General features: G+C 46.5%; 1 protein-coding gene across 3 annotated transcripts in view; it reads right to left on the bottom strand.

Annotated features, from left to right (window-relative positions):
- The window catches only part of NIM1K (NIM1 serine/threonine protein kinase), a 66185-nt gene that overhangs the window by 5354 nt on the left and 44966 nt on the right, over positions 1 to 15865 (bottom strand). For all 3 annotated transcript variants that reach the window (XM_040496474.1, XM_040496494.1, XM_040496483.1), the window contains exon 2: positions 11673 to 12699. In XM_040496474.1, coding sequence (XP_040352408.1) covers positions 11673 to 11964 — 292 coding nt within the window. In that variant the 5' untranslated portion in view covers positions 11965 to 12699. The remainder of the gene's footprint in view (positions 1 to 11672; positions 12700 to 15865) is intronic.

Raw genomic sequence — 15865 nt, 5'->3', positions numbered from 1 at the left:
CGGGCTCTGTGCTGACAGCTCAGAGCCTGGACCCTGTTTCAGATTCTGTGTCTTCCTCTCTCTGACCCTCCCCCGTTCATGCTCTGTCTCTCTCTGTCTCAAAAATAAATAAACATTAAAAAAAAAATTTTTTTTTAATTTATTTTAAGAGAGAGAGAGCAAGCAAGGGAGGGGCAGAGGGAGAGGGAGAGAGAGAGAATCCCAAGCAGGCTCTGCATTGACAGCACAGAGCCCGACACATTCCCACGAACCATGAGATCATGACCTGAGCCGAAGTCAGGAGTTGACGTTTAACTCACTGAGCCACCCAGGTGCCCCATTTTTTAATTTTATTTTATATGTGAGTGGCTCTTGGCAAAGGCTGCCCTCCCAGGGCCTGGACCAGAATAAGGCAGGAGAGGAGCTGCGAGAGGGAGGCCTTTCTTTTTTATTATTATTATTTTTTTAACGTTTATTTATTATTGAGAGACAGACACAGACCATGAGCAAGGGAGGGGCAGAGAGAGGGGGAGACACAGAACCCGAAGCAGGGTCCAGGCTCTGAGCTGTCAGCACAGAGCCTGACGCGGGGCTCGAACTCACAAACTGCAAGATCATGACCTGAGCTGAAGTCGGTCACTCAACCAACTGAGCCACCCAGGCGCCCCGAGGGAGGCCTTTCTTAAACTCTGTGCCCTGGATCCCCCCAGGCCTCACTCCTGTCCACCTGTTTCCTCTACTTGGTGTCGAATCAGATTATTGCCATGTCTCCTAACATAAATGTATGATCATAGAAAACATGAAAAAGGCTCCAGCATCCTGGATTGTCACTAAGTGAAAGAAACTGCTCTTCCAAGGAGAGCGAGGTCTCCAAATCCACTCTTTCAACAAGGGTTCCGTGAGCACGGACACAACGTGCCAGGCCGTGAGGAAGACACTGTCCCTTCAGCTCAGCAAGGGACAGAGACTTTTAAAAAGCCCATATTACAAGTGCAGCACGTGTGAGGAAGGGGTGCGGGTGGAGCATGGAAAGGCCTCCCTGGGAAAGGACATTTGAGCCGTGACCGAGAGGTGAGGAGGGAGGCCAGGCACGTGGCTGTGGGATCACATGTGTGCCAGGCCCAGGCGAGGGACAGAGGGACACCATGTGTGCTCAAGGACTCGAGCGGGAGCCCACTGTGCTGGACACAGAGAATGAAGGGAGCCCAGTGGGGTACGCGGGATCAGAAAATCCGGGGCTTTGGAGGCTTTGCCTGTGGGACAGCGGGAAGACAGTCCATGGTTCTCGGGAGAGGGATAATCTGACTTCTGTGTCTGAATGAGTACTCGGGCTGCACTGAGGGAAACGGATAGAAGAATAGGCCTGGGAGCAGGTTGGCGGGTTGGGAGATCCCAGAGAGAGGACTCTCCTGGTGCTGGCAGGAGGGAGAGAGACTGGACACACTTGAGTAACCCTCCCCTTTCTCCAAATCTGGTCAGGAGTCTGACACAGGTCCCATGTAGTGGGCAACACGTTCCTTAAACTAGGACTTGCAGACTTGAATATCTCAAGAGGCCAGGGTGGCGATAGGGTGGCGAGCTTGCATAAAGCAACCGGGAACAGTGGGGACCACGGTGTCCTGAGGAGGACATGCCCCGGTGCAAACTCGACTCCAGACAGTTGTCGCTGTTTGCCACGGAGACTCGGTGTTGTCACATCTGATTTTTTTCAAGAGAAGCCAGACCTCTGAATTTTTATGCAAACGTTCCAATTGCTAAATGACAGCAACTAATTCACATTTTTAAACCTAAAGTGAACCAGGCAGAATATATCTGGAGGACCAAAGGGAAAAGGGGAGAAAATCGATATTAGAACACAGAGGGTGGTGTCAAAAATCTGCCACAAGAGGATCTAAGATCGTCTTTACAGACACAGAGCCAGGGGCTGGGAGAATAGGTATCAGGTCCTCCCTCTCGTTCCTTTGATCCCCTGCACGAGACCAAAGCCAACTGGAACCCAGAGAACTACGGAGACATAACACAGTCTGGGGCAGAGAGCAGAATGGGGGGCGGAGAGTGGATCTGGAGAGGCAGGTGGAAGATGCTGGGCACAGCAGGCTTGCAGGGTAAAGGTGCGGGAGGTGATGTGGGTGTAAAGCAAGAGGCTGTGCTTTCCCTGGAATCTGACTAAGTATCAGCTAGAGGAAGGTAGTGCAGAGGCAGTGAGGGAAGGTTCTAGTGGGTGGGATGTATAGGAAAGAAGATCTTGAAGCAGGAAAGGCCCTGATACCTTGGGGTATTGGTCCACACACCTTTTGATTGGCTTTCTTTACCCATGAAATATTTTTGAGCACTACTCCGGTTTCACTCAGAGGAAAAGCCAGAGTCCTTCCTATGACATAATGACCCCACATGATCTGGTGGCTGCTGTCCCCTGGCCTCATCCCTCTGGCCGTTCCTGGACTACTACAGGAACTACAGTACTACACTCCCTCCTTAGGCTTGCTACCCTCTCTGCATGACTGCTTCCCCCCCCCCCACATCTGTGGGCAGCAACCTTATTTCTTTCAGATCAGTGATCACCCCCTCAGGAAGGCTGTCTCTGCCAACTTATCTCAAATAAATGTGGCCCTCTCTGTATATATATATATATATATATATATATATATATATATACACACACACACACATATATACATATGTATATATATATATATACACACACATATATACATATGTATATATATATAATATATGTGTACTAATATACACATTTTAAATATATATATAATCATGGAAATTAAAAAGATATCATGACAAATAAATATAAATGGAAATCCTTTTTTCCAAGTTTATTTATTTGTTTTGAGAGAGAGAGCACGGGGGAAGGGCAGAGAGAGAGAGAGGGAGAGAGAGAATCCCAAGCAGACTCCGAGCTGTCAACACAGAGCCCGGTGTGGAGCCTGAACCCACGAACTGAGAGGCCATGACCTGAGCCAAAATTAAGAGTGAGCCGCTGAACTGACTGAGCCACCCAGGTGCCCCCGGAAATTCTAATATTGCCTTCCCTTATCCAGTGATCATCTTGGGCATCCCCTAGGGAATGTGCACCTTACTTTGGAGGCCTCTCGGGGTCAGCAATGACTCCCAATTTGCTAAGACCAATTGTTATTTCTTAGGCTTTATCCCTTCTCCTTGAAACACCTTTATCACTTGGTTTCTATGGCATTTCTCTTCCCTCTTTCTTGTGTTTTTTTTTTTTTTTCTTATTGAAGCTGACATACGATGGTATATTAGTTTCTGGTGTACCATATAGTGATTCAAGTTCCGCACATAATGCTCACCTCGGTAAGTACTCCCCACCCGTCACCATGCAACGTTATTGCACTATTAATGACTATATTGCCTGTGCTGTGCTTTCCATCTCCGTGACTTATTTATTTTATAACTGGAAGCTTGTGCCTCTTAGTCCCCTTTGTCTATTTTACCCATCCTCCCCCCACCTTCCTTGCCTCCGGTAATCACCAGTTTATTCTCTATATTTAAGAGTCTGTCTGTTGGTTTTGTTTTTTAGATTCCACATATTAGTGAATGCACATGGTATGTGTCTTTTCTCCTGCCTCTTCTACTTCTAAGCGTCTTTTGCTGTGTCCTTTTCATCTCGGTAGCCTCTGAGTGTTGGCTACCTGGAGGCACAGTCCTTGGACTCCCTCCCTACAACCATTTCCTTGGTGATTCCAGATGCAGAAGCATGTCTGCCTGCATGACCTCTCCACTTAGTTGTCTTAGTTTGGATTCTGCCTGAAGCAGAGTCCGAGGCAGGGATGCAGGTGCAAGTAGTTTACGAAGGAGATAACCCCAGGAAATACAGATAGAAGAATGAGGACCCGAGATGGGAAAGGAAAGATGGCCAGTAAATGATGTGTTACTAAGCAAGTTATCGGTCATCCTGCTGACTTACTGTGCCTCGATATCACAAGAAGAGCTGGCGTATTTATGATTCAACTACTGCCAGTAATTGGTTTTTGGCCACTCCTGGGGGATGTAAATTCCCCTCTCCTTCCGGCCTCCCATGCCTGCGGGAAGAGCAGGCTCCAGAACCCAGAGAAAGTCCAGAGGCAGAGAGATAGAGAGACTGGCATGTGAAGGTTAGGCTTGCATGCACCGAGGTGGTAAGGTGCCTGGAGGCATGGGTGAGGCCCCGACACGTGTGCGTAATGGATGTGTAAAAGTACGTACGACACAACATGTTCCGTACTCTGGGTCTCCTCCCCCCACCCCCAGACGTGCTCCTCCTACAGTCTCCCCAGTTTCAGTAAACGGAAACTCTATTCTTACACTTGTCAGGACCAAAACCTTTGAGGATTTGACTCTTCTCTTACACCCCACTTTGAATCTGTCAGCGGATCCCTACTAGATACAGCCAGAATCCAGCCGCTTCTCAGCATTCCACTGCTAAGTTTCTGCTCCAAGCCACCACTAATCTCTTGCCTGGATAACTGGCACAGACACCTACCTGATCTCTCCTTGTCTGCCTTTGACCCCTCGCAGTCTATTTTCAACAGAGCAGCCAGGGTGATCCTGTTAAAGCATAAGCCAGATCGTGTCACTTCTATGCTTGGCTCCAGTTTCACTCAGAGGAAAAGCCGGAGTCCTTCCTATGACATAATGACCCCACATGATCTGGTCACTGCTGTCCCATGGCCTCATCCCTCTGGCCGTTCCGGAGTACTACAGTCACACCCCCTCCTTAGGCTTGCTACCCCCTCCGCATGACCACTTCTCCCCCACATCTGTGGGCGGTGACCTTCTTTCAGGTCAGGGATCACCCCCTCAGTAAGGCTGTCCCTGCCAACGTATCTAAAATGTGGCCTTCTCTGTTCCCTATCCCCTTTGTTTGATTTTCTTTTTATCACTCACCACTATGTAACATAATGAATATTCTCCTGACTTATTTTTGTCTGTCTCTCCCCAGTAGAATGTAAGCTTCATAGCACCATATTGTTGTCTATTTTGTTCCCTGCTGTATTCCCAGTCCCTAGAAGAGTACCTGTTACACAGCAGGTGCTCAACAAATATTTGTGGAATGAATGCTCTGATCTAACCTCACAAGAACCCAGGGTGAGGAATATCATCACAGAGTAAACTCAGTTTGGCACTTTGCTTTTTCATTGACTATTCTGTTCCATGCACCTTCCACGTTACTGTAGACTCTTCATTAATCCTGATTTTTAATGGCTGTGTAACCTTCTATCCAGTGTATATGCTCTCATTTACCTGGCAATTCTTATATCATTGGATCACATAAGGGATTTCTAGTCCTTTGCATGATAAATAACACCCGCAATGAGCATTTTTTGGTTACAGTATTTCCAATATTGGACCTATTTAGGATGGATTCACCAAAGCTGCTTTAAACCGTTTTTAAAATAAGAAAACATTGGGGTGCCTGGGTGGCGCAGTCGGTTAAGCGTCCAACTTCAGACAGGTCACGATCTCGCGGTCCGTGAGTTCGAGCCCCGTGTCAGGCTCTGGGCTGATGGCTTGGAGCCTGTTTCCGATTCTATGTCTCCCTCTCTGTCTGCCCCTCCCTCGTTCATGCTCTGTCTCTCTCTGTCCCAAAAATAAATAAAAAACGTTGAAAAAATTTTTTTTAAAAAAATAAAATAAGAAAACAAGCTTTCATTGCTGTTTTAATGAATGTGTTCAAGAGGAGGTATCATTTCTTTAAAATCCATGAGCCTTCTCTATGAAGCTTTACTCTAGACTGAGTTAGTCCCCAGTCCTGTCCGCCAGGAGGTGACAACAGAGAGGACTTACCAGAGAGTACTGCCATGCATTGTTCCCTCTAAAATCTCTTCCCTGTCCCCACTGGGTTCTCATGAGGAGTTTTATACTAACTTAAGTTACCAAATATTCGTTGAATGTTTAGTTGAATGTTTACTATTTATAACCCATGTGGGGAAATTCTAAGGATCAAAATGATACAATGACACCAAGGAGCCTGTAACCAGAACACCCAAGATTTTCGCTACCCCCTGGATGTGTTAAGCCCCAACTCTTTATTTCCCGTTCTTACTTTCCCTCAGGCTCCAGGGTGGCTGTTGGACTCCATGACCTTCATGTTCCCCAAAATCAGTGCTTCCAAATCTTCCCTCTCAAATCTGCTTCTTTTTCTATCGTCACTACCCACTTCTGAGTTGCTAAATAAATGGGACCCTGGGGATCACTTTCAATACCTCTTCTCCCTTCCTGCTCTCACCCATGCAACTGACCACAGGGTTTTCCAATATTCTGAAATATTTCTCAAATGCATCTCCTTCTCTCCATCCTTCCTGTCACTTCTTTAGTTGAGAGGACATCATCGTTCATCTGGACTATTAGACTAATACTTTTTCTGACTTCCCTGACTCTTGTCATGCCCCAACTTCAATTTGCTTTCCTCACTGAAAGTTGATCATATTAATCACTTTGTATTAATTGCTTGCTTAAAGCTCTCCGGTGGCTCCCCAATACCTAAATGACAAAACCCAAATGCACAGGAAGACTCTCCATGATCTAGTCCCTGCCTGTGTCACCTTCTGCATCCCCCTTGCCGAATTCCTTTTAAATTTCCAAATACTCCCCTCACTAGCTCATACCTCCATGCGCTTCATAAACCTCTAGGCCTACTGCAAGCCCGTCCCGGTCAATGACCCTTTCCTGCTCCCCTTGAGCACAGCTGAACACACCCATTTACCTTACTCTGCGGCCACACCTTCCAGTCATATCCCATCTCCAGTACCTACTGTGAGTTCCTAATAGGCTACCACCATATTGCACTCGACTCTGTAAGGCCCAGAACAAAATATCGGTACGGGAGCGTTTATTATATTTTTAAAAAGGAAGGTGAGGGGGCATGAATAAACTGATGAATAAGTAAATTGAGAGAAAAGAAGAAAGGGTTCTAGAAACATGAGACTAGAGCAACACACAGGAAGACCAGGGAAGAAGAGGTCAGGAGGGGCAGCAACAGAGAAAGGGACAGGCACCCGTGGCCTCATTTACTTTTGTTTGTGACAACAGATGGAACATAAAATATTCAGAGGCTGAGTGCATCATCTCTTTTGAGAAATTTCTAATCAGCTTAAAAGGGGACTCATAGCTCTGCCCTATCAGCTTGCAAGGCCCAAGGGAATCTAAGCTGTTAGCTATAAAAATAAACTCCAGCCAACAGGGGCCTCCACTGGAGCCTTCCTTCTAGAGATCCAAAACAGCTGGTGCCCTTTGAAAACGACTGTCCTAGGAGCTGCCCCACCCCCCGCCCTCCCCCAGCACTGAAACTCTCTGCTTTCCTGGGAATCTCCTCCATTGTCTTGTCCAGGCTGTCCCCATTGCCTAGAAAGCCTGATAACAATTCCAGGCCAGCTGGCTTTGATGGGGACCATACTTACACAATCACTGTCCACATTGTACAATCTGATGTGGCTGGGCAATGGGACAGCTGTTTGAAATTCCCAGCGAAGCTTTCTAAGCCACTTGCTGGTAAATCTCCTTCCTCTCTCAGAGGTAAAGATTTGGAAGGAACGTTGCTTCTCTCTTTCTTTTCCAGTCAGCTCAGGGTGGCCAAATGTCCCTCCTCCTTTCCTCAGGCCAGTTCTTCGGATCCCTGAGACTCCACTTCCCAGTACCGGAACCACCCTCCTCTTTCCTGAGCCTTCCCTGTCGTTGCATCTGGGGGCTCCCCCTGCTCCCCCGCCCAACCTCTCAGCTCCCTTCATTCTCACCTTCCTGCTCCTTCCTGACCGGGGGCCCACCGAAGGCAGAACCACCCAAGAGGGGCGGGGCGCGGAGCCAGGACGAGCCCGTTACAGGATGGGCCTACCAGTGAGGCCCAGGATTTCCTTTTCTGTCGCTCAATTACCTGCCATTACGTTTTCTGTTGTTCAAACTTGCTTGTTGAACTGATTTTTCCACTCCCCGTGCTTTTGGCCTTCGTCCCCCTCTTTTGCACATATGTCCCATAGCCAGAGGGTGACACTGAACCTTTGACAACAGGGCTACTCGGTGGTGGGTCAGCACTGAGGAGAGCATGTCAGTGAGGCCACTGAGGCACCCAACTTGCACAGCAGAAAAATGCCGTGTTCTCTGAAACTCAAGGAACTAGAATTCAGTTAATTTTGTAATACAACAGACGAGAAGCCTTCGGCATTTGAGCAGGAAGTCACCGTGTAAATGCCAGTTGTTGCTGTCATGCGTCTTCTTCTGTCCTCCTTACTTAACAGCCTGTCTGCAGACTTAGACACTTGCTTGCTAAGGGCTTGAGCTGATTTCTGTGCTTAGCTGCTTATCGGCTCTGGCGGATGTGTCCGTTGATTTGCTGTGCTCTCTACTCTCCCCTCTCAGAGACACTACTTTGGACCTCAGGCTCTGCTGAGAGAGCGTGGGACCTGTGGCCCTAGAGGCTGCAGCTGACCCGATGCAGGCATGCCCTTGAACTCAGTGGTGGCCTGTCATCGGTTGGTGGCTGAGCAGTCACATTCTCTCTCCTCAAAATTTGAGCTGTCATAGAATGAAACTAGTGGTACGGAGATGGGTAATAAAGCTGGGACATCGTGTAGACGTGGAACTGGCAACAACCATTCGTGGCCGTGCGTCTTCCGATAATCATGCAGAGAAAGCCACTCTGCAGGAGGAAGTATAGAGAGGCAAGACTTTCATCAAGGGAAGCAGAAATGAGCAACCACGAGCCCCAGAGAAAGAAGAGATGGAGAGTGTGATATCTTGAGACCCGGCTCTGCTTCCCTGCTGTGGGCCCACAGAATTCCCCTCGTACACACGAGCTAATCTCAGTAGGCTTCTGTTCCACGAACCCAGCTATGTGTGACTCGGCAGGCCTAAAGAACAGAGACTTTTTTGAAATCAGACTAATAATAGCATCTGATGAATGGTTAGTGTGGCTCTGTCTAGGCACATGGTAGATATTCAGTGTGTTAGATTTTTAAATTTTACTCATGAAGAAATTGAGGCGCAGGGGTGCCCGGGTGGCTCGGTCAGTTAAGTGTCCCACACGACTTCGGTTCAGGTCATGATCTCATGGTTTGTGAGCCTCTCCCCGGCTCATGCTCCCTGCCCCCTCAAAATAAATAGGTAAACATTAAAAAAAATTGCACAGAATGATAAAGTAACTTGTTCTGGGTCACACAGAAGTAAAAAGAATAATAATCCCACCCAGGTCTCACTGATTCCAAAGCCAGTGTCTTTCCACAGTATTCACTCTATGCCCTTCTGCTACTTAATGACACGGCTCTCACTTAGGCACCGTCTGAACAGGGAGAAGGGCCGGCAGAAAGCAGGCTGCAGGAAGAACCCGTGTCACTTCTGGGACATGCGGGAGGGCTAGATGAGGTCCGTGTTTCCCAAAGTGGAGCCGGTAACACTCACGGGGCTCAAAATGATTTTTGTGCCTGGAAACCGCCTTAAATGGCACTGATGCGCAGCATAAAAACACTATTCCTGCTTCAGTTATTCTTGAATTCTCCTAATTAAGGCAAAGAGAAAGTCTCAGATCGGTTTTTGGAATGTTTTACTTTTTTGTTACTTGGCGGTTTTCCTTTAAAACTTTGTGGAAGTTCCTAAGAGACTAGATTTTAAAAGTTCTCACCATACACAAAAAAATCCTAACTACGTGAGGTGACAGACGTTTTAAATAACCTTACTGAGGTAATCATTTTTCAACATATACAGACATAATAAAATCACTGTGGTGCATATTTTAAACCTACCCAATGTTATATGTCAATTATGTCTCAATAAAGCTGGGCAAATGCATAAATAATAAATCTTTTAAATTTGTTTGCATCATATCTGTTTTTGCCATTACCTTCTATTCATAGCAAGTGACGTTGCTTTTTCATTATTTAAATAACATTACATTTCCTTCCGAAGTAAGTTTATTTAAGTAAAAAAATCGAGTTGCACCAATGATAGCTACCCTTTATTGAGTGGCTACTCTGTGCCATATACTTTGTATACCTTTTTTCTAATTTTCCCAACAATTCTAAGGTAAGAATCATTATCTCTATTTTATGGCTGAGGCAACTAGGGACCAAAGAGTAAGTGCCTAGGAAGAGACTGAACCAGGACCTGAAACAAATTCATCTGATTCTGAATCCCTGTTCTTTCCACTGCCCCACGCTGCTTCCTCACCACTGGAATCTAACACCTGAACTCACACCCAGGAAAAAGCTCCAAGGTGGCCACATCTGGTAGCCTTTGCTCAGCCTTTGCCCCGTGGCCTTTCTGATGCGCCGGACTTGCTCTCCTTTCTGAGTTCCTCCCCTGTTTTGCCTTTACCCAACTTCTCTTCTCCCCTTCCTGATCATGTCTTCTCTCCCAGTTTCTGGCCCCTCGTCTCCCTGTGTCCCCTTTGTCTTTCATTCTTGCTCCAGACCACTGAAAAGCAACACACGTCCCAATTAGATCCGAGTTACAGCACTAGACCTACTTTTGTGGATAAAGTCAGCACTGTCACTGTCCGCTGAAGTACTGTCATTTACCCCGGGAAGCAAGGTGAGTAGCTGAGATGTGAGGATGTGAACCCAGATGCTTGGGCTCCGAGCAAGACAGAAGGAGACCTGGAGCTCCAGTGACTTGGGACTATGTATGTGTGCACATGTGTGTATATGTGTTGGGGGGCGGGGGTGACTTTTTAAATAGGGGCCAAACATAGAGATGGAATTGAAGGTTGGAGCAGAAAAGAAAATAAGAGTCAACTCTAATATGAGAGAAGAGTGACACTGGAGATAGGGTAGCAGGCTGGGCCTATGGTGAGAACAGGTCAGTACAGTACTCTCAGGAACAGGATAGAGTCCATGGGGTTTAGGAAGTTGGTAAATTATATCAAGTCACAAGTGTTATTTTCCTGCCTTACAACTCCCTTATGATAATCTCTAGGTTTCAGCTAAGTTACACGTGGCATGGGGGAGAGTCCACACTGGGCTGGGCCAAAAAAAGGGCTGCCGGGCTCTCTGTAGAGTTCTTCCTTGAAGCCAGAGTCGTGGGCACTGCTGGTCTGGGGTCCTGAGTGTCTGGATCCAAGGAAACATGGGTCTTTGCTAGACGGCAAGGAGCCAAGCAACAAAGAGAACTAGCACAGAGTAGACTGAAGCAGAGAAGGTCCTGAGATCAAAAGCCTTTCCCCCAAAGGTAACAGAAGCAGCAGCCTCAGGTGAGGAGGGGAGACTGAACCCTGCTAGCTACTGGCAGTGGTGACCTGGGAGGCCTCCTGTGTCATTTGCATTGACACACAAACACAAACAGAAGTGATAAATAAGGACTTGGAATATGAGTTGCCTGGGAACCAAGCCCTACCCCACCCCACTTCTCCATGGCCTGACTGGACACGGTCCCCTCAACGTTGAATGAGCTCATCCACACGGTACGGTGGGAGAGGTTTTAGAGTCAAAATCGTCTGAGATTGAACTGCCAAAAACCACATTTGACTCCTTTGGATCTTAGTTTCCATATCTCCAAATGGAAATACAAATCCTGACCTCACATCATTACTGTGGAAACCAAGTGAGGTAACAATGGAAGGCGTGTGGCACAGGGCTTGCGCCCAGCAGGGCCACCGTAATGTCGCTTCACCTGCTTCCCTGGCTCTGGCCTCCTAACCCTGTCCCCACACTAGGTCCTGATACCACAGGAGACAATCCAGGAAGGTCAGATCCTACCTTTAGTTAGGGAGTGAATCCCGAGCTTGACTTGGGAAAAGTTCCCACTTCCAATTTCCCCTCGGATTCTGTAGAAGCCAATACGTTTCCCCAGCGTGATCTCTCTCACCACCTTCTCATCTTGGGACATGTCCTGGGTCAGCTTCTCGAAGGGTGTCAGCTGGCGGGGCTGCCCCTCCTCATCCTCCTTGCTGCACTCCGTCTGACAGCCACTTTCCACGCTATCCCGCCGCTCCCACCTGGCATAGTGGGGGGTTACCAGGCCGCCTCCATTCACGTACACTGCAGTCATCGTCCACCCCAGGCTCACATCTCCGTCTCGGCCAAGGGCACCAATCGAAGGCAGGCTTGGGGAGCAGTGCCAAGGGCCCGGGGGATGGGAGATGGGAGTTAGGGCCTGCCAGAGCCCCGTGTCTGTGACAGCTGGCCTGCAGATCTGGGTAGGCTCCTTGATGAGCAGACCCCTTCTTGGTCTGAGGGGGGCAGAGGCACACGGGCCAGCAGAGTCTGCCCAGCCAGGCCAGGAGCCACCCACCTCACTCAAGACATTTCCCACCTTCCCTCACGTGGCACTTCCCAGCTCTCACTGTATAGGCCCGCACATCCAGTTACCATAACCACTCTCCTGCTCAGGCTCCAGGAACTTTCTGGCCCACCATGTGGTCTGATGCTCTGTGGAAGGTGGCTGCGTCCCAAGACAAAGCCTCCAGTTTGCTATTTCCTTTGATGGCCGGAGAATCTTTCATTGTGGTGTGTAAGAGCCCCGTGGAGGCCCCCGGGTCCCTGCTGCTGGCGTTCCCTTCTGACCTCCTTCATTTTGCACTTCTCCTGCTGGCCAGCCTCAGGGCCCCCGAGACCCAGTGATCTGGACCCTAGGAGAGTGGAAACTTGCAAATCAGCCTTCTGGTCACACGGGCTGCCAGAGAAGGATTAAATCCCTGCAATGTCACTTTAGCCGGCCTTTATTTAGATGAGGCTTCCTCTAAGCCGTGAGCTGTCTCAAAAGTTTGGCAGGTGCTGAATCACCCTAAGAACAGAGAATAAGAAAATTTATTAGCCTATGCCAATGTACTGTACAGGATTTATAATGAATGTGAAACTGCCTTGTAAGCATTGATCTAAAAAGAAAAAAAAAAGCACTGTACAAATTTCAGTTATGACTGTCAGTAGTAAATGCTTGATTATAGATGATTTAGTAAGAAGAAAATGTATACACACACTCCTCAATCTACACTTTAGAAAAGCACTCACAGCCTGTAAATAGTTTTAGCAAAACTATTTTTCTGTTTCTTGATGTTTAGGAAATATGCATGTTGCCTTAAATTGCTTTAAAGCCAGACTTTTAAAATAATGATATGGCATTAATGATGATAAAGGTTTCCTATTAATATCAGTTTTCAAAAATTCTTACATTGATTCAAAGAACAATGTTCTTTACAATTTTTCCTATATTGTTTGTTCCCACTCTTTTTTTCTGTGCCATTTGATGACAAAGGCTAATTTTTCTCCAAGCTTATTTTCTGGGTATTTCTAATCAGGTATTAGCCTCCAGGCCCAACAGCTCATTCTGAAGGTGCAGAAACAGAGGATAATGTTACTGGAGGGTAAAAGTCTATGGCATCCTCAGTGATAAGAAATACTGTCCAGTGTGAATATCTTCATGACTTTTTCTCCTGCATCTTCTAGTAAGAAATAATCACTTTCTGAATCCCTACTGTGCTTTGTGCTTTTTTCCAAAATGTCTTATCTCCATGAAAGTGGGCACTGGGTTTAACTCATCTGTATTCCCTGCTCCCCTCCTCTCTCCCTCAGCATGGAGCACAATGTCTTACATAAAGAAAGTCTTTCCCTATCAAAATAACACTAGCATTCTTCACAGAGCTAGAACAAATAATCCTAAAATTTGTATGGAACCAGAAAAGACCCCGAATAGCCAAAGCAACCTTGAAAAAGTAAACCAAAGCAGGAGGCATCCCAATCCCAGACTTCCAGCTATACTACAAAGGTGTAATCATCAAGACAGTATGGTACCGGCACAAGAACAGACACTCAGATCAATGGAACAGAATAAAGAACCCAGAAATGGACCCACAAACTCATCTTTGACAAAGCAGGAAAGAACATCCAATGGAATAAAGACAGTCTCTTCAGCAACATTGTGCTGGGAAAACTGGACAGCGACATGCAGAAGAATGAACCTGGACCACTTTCTTACACCATACACAAAAATAAACTCAAAATGGATGAAAGACCTCAATGTAAGACAGGAAGCCATCAAAATCCTTGAGGAGAAAGCAGGCAAAAACCTCTTTGATCTTGGCCGCAGCAACTTCCTACTCAACATGTCTCCAGAGGCAAGGGAAACAAAAGCAAAAATGAACTACTGGGACCTCATCAAAATAAAAAGCTTCCACACAGCAAAGGAAACAATCAGCAAAACTAAAAGGCAACCGACAGAATGGGAGAAAATATTTGCAAATGACATATCAGATAAAGGGTTAGTATCCAAAGTCTATAAAGAACTTATCAAACTCAACACCCAAAAGATAAATAATCCAGTGAACAAACGGGCAAAAGACATGAATAGACACTTCTCTAAAGAAGACAGCCAGATGGCCAACCGACACATGAAAAAATGCTCAACATCACTCATCATCAGGGAAATACAAATCAAAACCACAATGAGATACCACCTTACACCTGTCAGAATGGCTAAGGTTAACAACTCAGGCAACAACAGATGTTGGCGAGGATGTGGAGAAAGAGGATCTCTTTTGCACTGCTGGTGGGAATGCAAACTGGTACAGCCACTCTGAAAAACAGTATGGAGGATCCTAAAAAAACTAAAAATAGAACTACCCTACGATCCAGCAATTGTACTACTAGGTATTTATCCAAGGGATACAGGTGTGCTGTTTTGAAGGGACACATGCACCCCCATGTTTATAGCAGCACTATCAACAATAGCCAAAGTATGGAAGGAGCCCAAATGTCTATCGATGGATGTAATGGATAACGAAAATGTGGTATAGGGGTGCCTGGTTGGCTCAGTCGGTTGAGTGTCCGACTGCGGCTCAGGTCATGATCTCATGGTCTGTGAGTTGGAGCCCTGCATCGGGCTCTGGCTGACAGCTCAGAGGCTGGAGCCTGCTTCAGATTCTGTGTCTTCTTCTCTCTCTGCCCCTCCCTCACTCATGCTCTGTCTCTCTCTGTCTCAGAAATAAATAAACATTAAAAAAATAAAAAAAAAAAAAAGAAAATGTGGTGTATATATATACAATGGAGTATTACTCGGCAATCAAAAAGAATGAAATCTTGCCATTTGCAACTACGTGGATGGAACCGGAGGATATTTATGCTGAGTGAAATTAGTCAGAGAAAGACAAATATTATATGACTTCACTCATATGAGGACTTTAAGAGACAAAACGGATACACTTAAGGGAAGGGAAACAAAAATAATATAAACAGGGAGGGGGACAAAACACAAGAGACTCATAAATATGGAGAACAAACTGAGGGTTATGGAAGGTTTGTGGGAGGGGGGATGGGCTAAATGGGTAAGGGGCATTAAGGAATCTACCCCTGAAATCATTGTTGCACTATATGCTAATTTGGATGTAAATTAAAAAAAATTAAATTAAATTAAAAAAAACTAAAAAAACAAAGTCTTTGCCCAATGTGTGTTGAACATGATTTTTGAACTTGAGCATTCTGAACCAAAAGCCTGAGTGAACATAAGAGATTGTCTTGGGAATGTGAATTTCCAATTCTGTTTGATAATATCACATTATTACAATTAAGTACAGAGTTGCTTACATTATTACTGTCATTAAGTATGGGGTTGCCAAATAAGCTAAAGACAGGAAAAGAGTCAAGTGCCACCCAGCTCTGTTCCTCTTTTTGCACAGGGAGAGAGGAAGCTGGAAAAAGGATAAGGGATAGAGGTTTAAAAGGGGCCAGGTATTAGGAACCACACACATCTCTAGATTAGGGTCTGATTACAATGTTTTTAAAATGTTAAGACAATGGGGCGCCTGGGTGGCGCAGTCGGTTAAGCGTCCGACTTCATCCAGGTCACGATCTCGCGGTCTGGGAGTTCGAGCCCCGCGTCGGGCTCTGGGCTGATGGCTCAGAGCCTGGAGCCTGTTTCCGATTCTGTGTCTCCCTCTCTCTCTGCCCCTCCCCCGTTC

This window comes from Herpailurus yagouaroundi, unplaced genomic scaffold (assembly GCF_014898765.1).
Source record: "Herpailurus yagouaroundi ecotype Mexico unplaced genomic scaffold, PumYag 29, whole genome shotgun sequence".
Classification (NCBI taxonomy): domain Eukaryota; kingdom Metazoa; phylum Chordata; class Mammalia; order Carnivora; family Felidae; genus Herpailurus; species Herpailurus yagouaroundi.
This window is presented reverse-complemented; position numbering and strand designations above follow the sequence as displayed.